The following is a 9,940-nucleotide window of genomic DNA, read 5'->3' on the forward strand; positions in this document are numbered from 1 at the left end:
GTGGATGGATGGATGGATGGATGGGTAGATGGGTGGATGGATGGATAGATGGATGGATGGATGGATGGGTAGATGGGTGGATGGATGGATGGATGAATGGGTGGATGGATGGATGGGTAGATGGGTGGGTGGATGGATGGATGGATGGATGGGAGGATGGATGGATGGATGGGTGGATGGATGGATGAATGGATGGGTGGATGGATGGATGGGAGGATGGATGGATGGATGGATGGATGGATGGATGGATGGGTGGGTGGATGGATGGGTGGATGGATGGATGGATGGGTGGATGGACAGAGGGAGGATGGATGGAGGGAGGATGGATGGGTGGATGGATGGATGGGTGGATGGATGGACAGAGGGAGGATGGATGGAGGGGGGATGGATGGATGGATGGATGGATGGATGGATGGATGGGTGGATGGGTGGATGGACAGAGGGAGGATGGATGGAGGGAGGATGGACAGAGATGGTAGGTTTCCTATCTCTCTGTGTTGTGTCTTCTGAGAAGTGGCAGCCCCCTTCATATTGATTTAGATTTTACTCAAACTCAGCCCAAAACTAGTTCCCTCTCCCACCTCCAAAACACCAAGTCCACTGAGTTACCAATGATAACACCGACTTCACAGCCTGGATCGTCATAAGCACAAGTCATCATGGTCCCCACAGTGTCGTTAACCAAGGACAGAATGTCCACGTCCAGGTCCTGGTGAATACAAGGCCTCAAGGGTATCAGCAGTAGGAAGTTTACTCTCCCCTGCCCACCTCACCAGATCAGTGAACATCACTAGACACAGTCTGCAAGAAACAACTTTTGTCAAGGTTTGGGGTCTAGGGGAGGAGCAGGGAGCTTGTGTTCCTACATTGAGTGGAATGACTTCCGTAAAAGAGAACCATGGAAAGAGTCCCTGGTATCTACCCCTGGAGGACACAGTGGCAAGCGTATCTGTCCTGGGGAAAATGGTATTTCTAAGAGAAAACATGCCAGCCCTGGCCTACAGGGCCCTGCCAGTCAGCAAGCATGGCCTTGACCAAAACCCGTCTTTCCTACATGGGTTTCCTATTCTGTCCAGTCAACTCCAGGCCTTACACCAAGGTTCCCTCCGGTCTGTAAGGCTGTCTTCAAGTGAGAAAAAGGGACTGGAAGGTGGCACATCAAAATGTTCTTCTGGAGCCGGGGGATCATAATTCAGAGTGGCACACCCTGCCACCATTCTAGGGGCTTGTTCACCAATTCAGTCAATAACAGTAAGAATAATTCCTCTTCTCACCAGGCAACACGCACTTTAGGCTCTAAGTGTTTTGTTTGGGAAATGTTTAAGTGCTTACTTTTGATGCTATGTAAATAATTGTAAATATTGTCAAAATGTTGAAGTAGGGAACGAATAGAGAGCTGGGCCAGAAAGAGTATTCTTTGGGTTCCTCGGTATTAGTGTGTTTTGTTGGTGGGTGGGCGGGAGAACTAGGAACTGTTCTTTGCCACCACAACAGCCCAGCTCAAAAAGGAGGGAAGGTGGGGTTCAAACACAGTGACAGCAAAAGTCCTCCTGAAGGGCCGTGGTAACTGGGGACCCAGGAAATAAAAGGCCATGTCTCCGTGGTTCTCCAGAGGCCTAACTGTGCCCACCCTCACTGCAGTGAGGATGGGGACAGCCCCACCCCACCCATTTCTCCTTCTAGGCAGGTGTAGCACAAGGGCCCCAAGCCCAAGAGTCAAGGACCGGGAGGCTCCCCACCCGAGTGAGTCCCTCACCTCATGCTTTTTCATGGCATTGGCAAGGCGGTTCACCACGTCTGTGTCCTGAACTCCCCGGGCCTTGAACTTTTTGGTCCATGAAAGGAGGAAGCCCTGTGAGGATGTTTCAGGTTAATGTAAGGCAGTGTTCACGCTGGCTTCTCTTCTCTAAGCTCCATCGCTCTGATTCTTTGGGGTTTCGTTTTGTTTCTAATTGACGCATAATAGTTGCGTGGATTTATGGGGTAAAGAAGGGGCCTTCAGTACACAATTCCGTCAGGGCAATCTGCATAATCAGATTGTTATGTGCTTATGTTATGTGCTTTTTTTTTGTGGTGGTAATGATAGTGAGATTTATCCAGATTTCCAGCCCCCTCAGTTATGGACAAAGAAATAGACAGGAAATAACTCTGGGTCTCCAGTCAAGGCGGCAGAACTCAGACCCACGATCAGCCCCAAGGTTGTTTTCTGTGCCGCACTGCCACCATGTGGCCACTGCCACTAACTTCTGCCTTCCTAGGCTCAGGCAACCTCCTGATTTCACCAAGCAGAGGAGAGATGAATGGCTTCTCCCTTTCAGGGGCTAGGAGGCAGAGGCAGAGGCAGATCCCTGCGATTCTGAGGTCAGCATCTCCTGGCACCCTAGATATGTGTGCTTAAGGCTCACTGCAGACCCGCTGACTCAGGGCCCAGCAAGGCCTCCTGACAACCACTTAACCTGTCTGCGTGCTGTGTGCACAGAATCAAGGCCCCACATCACCCAGGTCGCTCTCACACACTAGCAAAAAGCAGAGGGAAAGATGGACAGGCCAGAATTTCATGCTGCTCCCTTGCATGTGTCCACATGCCCCAACCCTCCCGTCTTACCTCATCCAGCTTAGTCTGTCTGCAGGGGAAAGAGAAGGTGAAGCCCAGGGGCAACTTCTTATGCGTCAGTTCTCTGGTTCTCATGAAATCTGCCAGGCAGTCAGCTACGTAGCCAAAGAGCTGCAGGAGAGAACGCAGGCACAAGGCTTAGGGCAAAGTCTCTGGCGGCACCGCCTCTGGTGGCCAGTACCCAGGCCCGTCCTCCTGCTGGTACCTCCGTGCCATTCCCGCGGATGATTTCATTGGGCGTTGGGTAGAACTGACTCTCCATTTGGACATTTTGCTTCCCCTCTTGAGAGACTTGCACCTTCAAGACCCGAAACTTGGACCCTCCAAGATCCAGGGAAAGGAACTCCCCATTTTCTATAAAACCAAAATAGTCACAGTTCAGTAAAGTCACCATTCTCCTGTGACCCAAGCTGGCCATACAGCAACTGCTGTCCAACCTCGCAGCCCCCACGGATTAGTGTCATTCTGCTTGCTTGAGGGTTGGGGAGTGGGGGCTTCAGTCCACACCATGCCTTAGGAGGCAGAGCCGGAGTGTGATCCCAACCTTGCTCCGTTTGATCATGCTGGAGAGAATGAGCAAGTTCACTGGGAAGAGGCCATGTGACCCCACTTTGTGGTGGGGTCTGAGGGAAGAGCATTGAGAGCCGAGCCTATGCTAGCAGGCTGCATCTGAGAAGAAAGCTCTGGCATCAACCACACGGGAAACTCAGATAAAGGCATGAGGAAGAGAGGGGTGCAATAAAGAGAGGGGAGCCCCAGTCCTCAGAGGGAAACACTCCAACAGGGGAGGGCAGCAGGAACCGGATAATAGACACTAGGGTACCAAAGATATTTAATTGGGGGAGGGGCACAATCTCTTCAACGGGAGTAGAGCCAACAGCCTGCCTGGCCCAAGAAGGATGCCTCAAGGGAAGATACAGAGTGACACAGGTTTTGGGTGAGGCACCCCACCCTGATGACACCTACGCAGGACCCTTGCCAGTGCCTTTGGTGTCAGCCACATGTATGGGAAGTTCACCTCCTAGCATACAGTGTTTATAAAGAACGATCGATGCCTGCAGAGTGGTTTCATGTGCCAGGTGGGTACACCGGAGAGAAAGTCCATGCCTGCAAGCCCAAATAGTCATACAATGACATACAACGGCATACTTAATATCATACGATGGCAACCCCAGCTACCTGCCTATCAAGGGGCAGCTGGACAATCTCTCCCTCGTAGGGAACCCTGAGATCTAATGCAGAAGAACAGCTCCAGCAGACAGCAAAAGCAGAAGGCACAGCGAGGAAGCTCACAGGCCCAGTGCCCCCAAGCTGAGTGCACACAGGTCCCTGCTTTAGGGTTTCCATGAAATTCGGTGTGCCTCCTTCTCAGTCCCCATGTCCCTGCACAACAAACATGTCTGGACTATGCTCCAGACATTTCTCGATTCTGGCAATCCAAGAGTTAAAGGCCGAGGCTTAGCTGGCATGCACAGTGCTGTGCAAACTGGCACACATGCATGCCTCTGGGAACCTAGCTTGCAAGCAACTGCAACTGCAGGGGCCTGCAACTCTGCATTTCTAAACGCGCCTCCAGCTAGCTAAATCAATCATTTACAGACCCAGGCAGTCGCATTTTTTGTCTCAGGGGAACAGCTAGAGATTATCTCCTTCGATTAGTGCTGCAAGGAGCCCCAGGGAACGGTTTAAGGTCTTTTACTGGGCCAAGGAATCCAGGCACAAAATCCTTCGCACTTATCACGTCTATCCCAGAAAGAGGCTCTATCGCTGGGTGTGTCGTGCTGGAGAGCACCTAACTCAGAGCCAGGTGCTGGGAGGCCAAGATGACGGGGTGTGAGCCCCCTGGGGAGCTTATCAGAAGTACCGTGCTAGGTGGGAAGAAGGCTCTGCTGAAGAAAAGCTAGCACAGGAGAGGTTCCAGCCGGCCAGTTCCCCGCAGAGCTAAGACACAGTGAAGTGTGAAGAGATAGCCAGGCGTGGAGGAGCATGGTCCCAGCGACAGGGATGGGGTGGGGGGATGTAAGGGGGTGAAGGTACATGTCAAGGGAGATGTGGGAGAGGGATGGGGCCTGGAGTGTGGGGGCAGTAAGTGACAGAAAGTGCCAAGGAGCCACAGAGAGAGTTTAAGGAAGGGAGGGCCAAACCTGACTGAGAATTTGGGGGAAAGGCCTCCAGTCAGAGTGGAGTTGCCCTGCTGCAGAGATGGGAGGTGGCAAGCTGAGAACCGGTTAGTGTCGGTTCCTCCCTCTGCCCGACATTACACCCTTATCGCTGTGCAAACACCTTGCTCCCCGGTGACTCAAGATGTCATTTCAGGGAAACCATGTGGCATGATCCCTTCCACGTGGTGTGACTCTAACCCCAGAGGAATGATTTCCTGGACCCTGGGGGAGGGACGCCCAGCTCAGGCAGAGCAGGAGAATGCGCACACACACACACACACACACACACACACACACACACACACACACCTGTACTGATACACGTGTGCACCTATACCACAAACATGCATGAAAGAAAATAGCCTCCCAAGACAGGGAGGTCCTTAGAAATGGGGTTCCCTCCCAATGTCACTGCCAGGGCCTGTGACTCAGCTCCTTTCCCATTTCCCATGCAGTGTCTCCTAAGAGCACCCAGTGGCCGAATACATAGATTTCTGGAGACCCATATTCCCCAGAGAAGGCTTGGGAACCATGTCTAGTAACTGCTCGGTTCCTAAGAGTCTTATTCCTTGGCAACTATGAAAATGGGGTCCTGCAGCCCCACAGCCCGACACCCTGGTCTGAGTGAGCACATCAGGGCTTTAAGACCCACCCTGAACCCCAACAAAGGGTGGAGGCAGAGGCCAAGGAGAGAGCCTGCTTTGTGGTATCAAAGGGTCACACCTTTACAGTCCTGAAGCAGATGTGTCCCCTGCACTGCCTGGGTGGCTGGCCACGGCCACAAAGCACTCACTCTTAGGGCATCTGTTCCTAAGGGGCTGGGAGGCCAGTGAGGCTCAGTGGGTCACTCTTCAGGCAGCTTCAGAGCAAGGAGAGATACAGAGAACAGGTAGGCCCACGAGGCTTACAGGAAACAGAATATATTTCTGAGACAGAAGCCACAAGGATTAGGAAAGGTTTATTTGTTTAGTTCTGTTAGTAATTGTGGAATTACAAAACCAGTTCACAGAACTATGGAGAACTGGAGAAAACATTTAAAGAATTTTGTGTTTGTGTGTGTGTGTGTGTGTGCGCACACACACGCCAATGCATGCATGCCACAGAACATGTGGGGGGGGGCAGAGGACAACCTCCAGTGTTGGTCCCTCCTTCCACCTTGTCTGGGGCAGGGTTTCTTGTTGGCTGCTGTGTACACAGGCTAGCTGGCCTAAGCACTTCCAGTAATTCTCCCACCTTTCTGCCAGAGTGCTGAAACTGTAATGTGCACCACTGGATCAGGCCTTATGAGGCTTCTAGGGAATCCAAACTCAAAGTTGGCAGCAAGCGCTTTACCAACTGAGCCATCTCTCCAGCGCCATTTGAAAGACTTTTAAACACCCCAACCTACCCAAGTGCTGATCCGTCAGCCTGATCTATAACTGGGTTCTAGGCCAGTCAGGACTACATAGCAAGACCCTGTCACAAACATACGAACATATACACATATACATGTTCCATTCACATGATCCCATCGATCTCAATGTTGAGGCTCAAAACACAAGACCCTGATTGGTGTATCAAACTGAGATCCTGGAGGGAGGAGCAATTGCAGGGAGGACTTCGCCTGAGGTGGCCCTCATCTACCTCTCATCCAGATCTGCCAAAGAAGCACACACTGGCTTACTTCCCCCTGCTGAGATGCCGTCAACCAAGGAAGACTAAACTCAAACCACAGTGTTAGAGACTGAAAACCAAACACCAGCATCTAACCAAAACACACTTCATCCCACTCTCGTTCCGGCCCTTTGTCATCTTTCACGCCCACCAAATCATTTACTGCCCCTGACACTGCCTAGGAACCCTCCCTTCTCTCTCCCCTCCAAGGAGGGTGTTTAAGTCACAGCCAGTGGGCTCTCCTTTGAGTTCTGTGCTGTGAAAGGCTCCTGTGCACGTGGACGCATTGATGAAACGACACGCTTTCTTTTGCGGCTCTGTCTGTTGTCGTTCGATTCGATAAACATAAAGACTCAGTTTTCACGGGGAAGCAGACAGTCCCTGGGCTCTTCCCCCGACAACTTACAACTCGGTGCCCTGCTCTAACTATGCCCTGCTGGGGTGGAACACAGAATAGTAGTCCAAGCATTTACTAAGGGCATCTGATATATTAGGGACTCTGGGTCCCGGGACCTGAGTGACATGGAATGTTGAAACACTGTATCATGTAATGAGGACAGTGTATCACCAGAGGACAATGATACCAGGTGTGTGTCTCCCAGGTGGAAGAGGAGAAAGCTGTAGGTAGAACTTGAGCCTCATCTCCTAACCGTCTGAAGCAGCCCCCCAGCCACCAGCCAGCCCAAGGCCACCTTCCCCTGCTCTGCGGCCACACCCAGGCCAGGTTAGGAGGACTTAGCCCTGGTGCTCCTCACCACCCACACACACCCCGTGACTCAGGTGTCAGACGACCTTGGGTGACCTGGCAAGGATCACAGTCCCAGCAGCGCTCTCCCCTAGTGTCAGAGTCAGGGCCCAGACTTCAAAGTAGGGTTGTGGCTCCTCAAATCATAGGGCCTGCTAGGGCAGTGGTTCTCAACCTGTGGGCCACAGCCCCTCTGAGGGTCAAATGACCTTTTCACAGGGGTCACCTGAGACCGTCAGAAACACAGATATTTACATTATGATTCAGAACAGTAGGAAAATTACAGTTATGAAGCAGCAATGAAAATAATTTTATGGCTGGGGGTCACCACAACATGAGGAACTGTATTAAAGGGTCGCAGCCTCAGGAAGGTTGAGAACCACTGCTTTAGGTAGCACCCCCTGCAGGAAAGGATGCAATGCCTCCCCCATTGCTGTCTCTTGGGCCTCTCACCAAAGGTCCCCTAAGAATGCCCCCCATAGCTCTAAGGCTCTGAGAACTGACACCTTGAGCTGGGGAAGCCCTCTTCTCGGTGAGACCCTAGCAACAGCAGTCACCCCATGATGTCCTAGAAGGATCATATGACAGAGAGAACCTAGTGTTCTGCAATGGCACTGTATACAGCACTGATTTTTTTTCTCTTATGACTGAAGATGGAAAGCTGGATGGGAGCTCATAGGTCCTCCAGGGAGCACTAGGTAGGCTCGGCTTTAGTGGTTGGAAACTAAGGCTCCCCCCAAATCCACTTCCTATTCCCTCAGTCATAGGCCTACGTTAGGGCGCACGGCAGAAGGAAACGAAGGCTGCAGGTGCTTCCTTTACATTGAGAGATTAGTCTGGGTTATCTCAGAGGGCCCGATGTAATCACAGGACCTTCAGATGTGGAAGAGGAGGCAGAGGGGCTTCAGAGAAAGATCAGAAGACACACTGTTAGCTTTGAGGATGGAAAGGGCAAGGAACATGGGTGCTTCTCGAAGCTGGAAAAGGCCAGGAAACGGAGTTTTGCTTTAACTGTCCCCCAGCATCTCCAAGAGGAACACAGCCCTGCTAACAACTTGCATTTAGCCCAGTGAGACCCATCTCAAACATCTGACTTGGTAAACTACGGCGGAATGTGGATTGTGTTAATCCACAAAATCTGTAGGAACGTTACCAGAGTCTCTGGGGATCCGTGTCTGGGAGCTGCCACAGGTGGGCAGATCCTATGCTCAGGTGAACATGGAACCAGGTCCTAGCGGAGACTGCTGGGCCCACTGTCTGGGTCTGGGTAGACTACATCAGAGTTCCTGGGCTCATCCCCAAGAACAGCCCACGGAGACCCAATTCCTAGGAACCGGAAACGTGGCTCAGTGATAAATACCTGTCCAGCATGGCCAAGGCCCTAGGATTGATACCCAGGCCAGCATGTGGATAGGTCAGTTCTCTCAGTGGACAGAAGAAGAAACAAGGCTAAGCGCTGACTGAAGTCACTAAGATGTGACAGACTGGACCCGGGGCCCAGGGTCTTGGTTGGCTTCTTTGTATTACTTCACCACCCCCTTCCTTTCCGAACTTCCTATTCCTAGCCGGGAATCTAGAGGTCTAAGAGAGGAAACCACATACCAGTCATTCAACTCGTGTGCCAGGGGTAGGGAAGAGCTCAGAACAATGCGGTAATGAAGCCCTGACTCCTGGAGACTGTTACCCACAACTGTGACAAGGGTTCTGACAAGCCCCTATCTCAGGGTAGGGACACTTCCTAGAGAGAGGCAAGGACTGATTGATCTAGGGGTTGCACTCGGAAAATTAAGGCAGCACTCACAGGATCAAGAATGGGGGACTCTATATCGGGGAGCAGATAGAATGAGTGAGGTCACCGTGGGCAGAGGGCACTCCAAGAGCCTCTGCCTGTGGACCCCCAAAGGGTTCAGTCAGCAGGACTGAGGCAGAGAGAAGAGGGGAGGTTGGAGAGGGCCAGGGACAAGCAATAGGTTATCCATCAGCTGAGGAGCTGGGGTGGGATGGGAGGGAAGGAGTCCCGGTCACCCTGAGCCCCACTCACCTGAGCCATCCGGAATGGCCCTGACGAACGTGGGCAGCATCTTCACTGACGCAGTGGGGTTCGTGTCCTTCCCCAGGCCTTTCTCCATCTCAGCCTGGAACCGGGTCATGATGTCCACCAGGGTCTCGTCTGAGAGCCGCATGTGGTACAGGAACCGGTCCACCTAGAACAGACACTGGGTTGGCTCCTGGGGGTGCCTGCCCCTCCCAGCTGAGGCTGTCAACGTCCAGTTCTACCCAGAACTCCTGACTTTGGGGACAGCTCTGTCGTGTGCACTCCTGAGGTTCCTTATCCTTATTTCATCAGTTGGGGACAAGGCAGGGAGGTGAGAGAAGGAAATGGGAGACAGAGAGGGCAGACTGGCTGAGCAGTGCTGGCGCACACCTTTAATCCCAGGCGGGAGGCAGAGGCAGGCAGATCTCTGTGAGTTCGAGGCCAGCCTGATCTACAAAGTGAGTTCCAGGAAAACCAGGGTGGTTACACACAGAAACCATCTCAAAAAACAAAAACATAAAAGGACAGGATATATTGATTCCCCTGAAAGGCAAACTAAGGAAGACGTGGTTCCTCATTTGATGTGGGAGTCCCTTCTGTGTGCTGTGATTACCATTAATGAATAAAGAAACTGCCTCCTACTGCACGTGCTGGCTTTGGGGGGGCCTGGGCGGTTTGGATGCTCAACTTACTAAACCTGGATGGAGGTGGGCGGTCCTTGGACTTCCCAC

General features: G+C 52.3%; 1 protein-coding gene across 2 annotated transcripts in view; it reads right to left on the minus strand.

The window, feature by feature from the left end:
• Hkdc1 (hexokinase domain containing 1) overlaps positions 1-9,940 on the minus strand; it is a 39,414-nt gene that overhangs the window by 24,169 nt on the left and 5,305 nt on the right. Inside the window, exons 2-6 of one of the 2 annotated variants that reach the window (XM_005360104.2) lie at positions 9,216-9,378; positions 2,820-2,968; positions 2,606-2,725; positions 1,757-1,852; positions 610-709 (exon numbers count right to left, since the gene is read on the minus strand). In XM_005360104.2, the coding sequence (XP_005360161.1) occupies positions 610-709; positions 1,757-1,852; positions 2,606-2,725; positions 2,820-2,968; positions 9,216-9,378 (628 nt within the window). Of the gene's footprint in view, positions 1-609; positions 710-1,756; positions 1,853-2,605; positions 2,726-2,819; positions 2,969-9,215; positions 9,389-9,940 lie in introns of those variants that run through there. The other variant, XM_026785436.1, reaches the window with a different exon arrangement.

This window comes from Microtus ochrogaster, linkage group LG2 (assembly GCF_000317375.1).
Source record: "Microtus ochrogaster isolate Prairie Vole_2 linkage group LG2, MicOch1.0, whole genome shotgun sequence".
NCBI lineage: Eukaryota > Metazoa > Chordata > Mammalia > Rodentia > Cricetidae > Microtus > Microtus ochrogaster.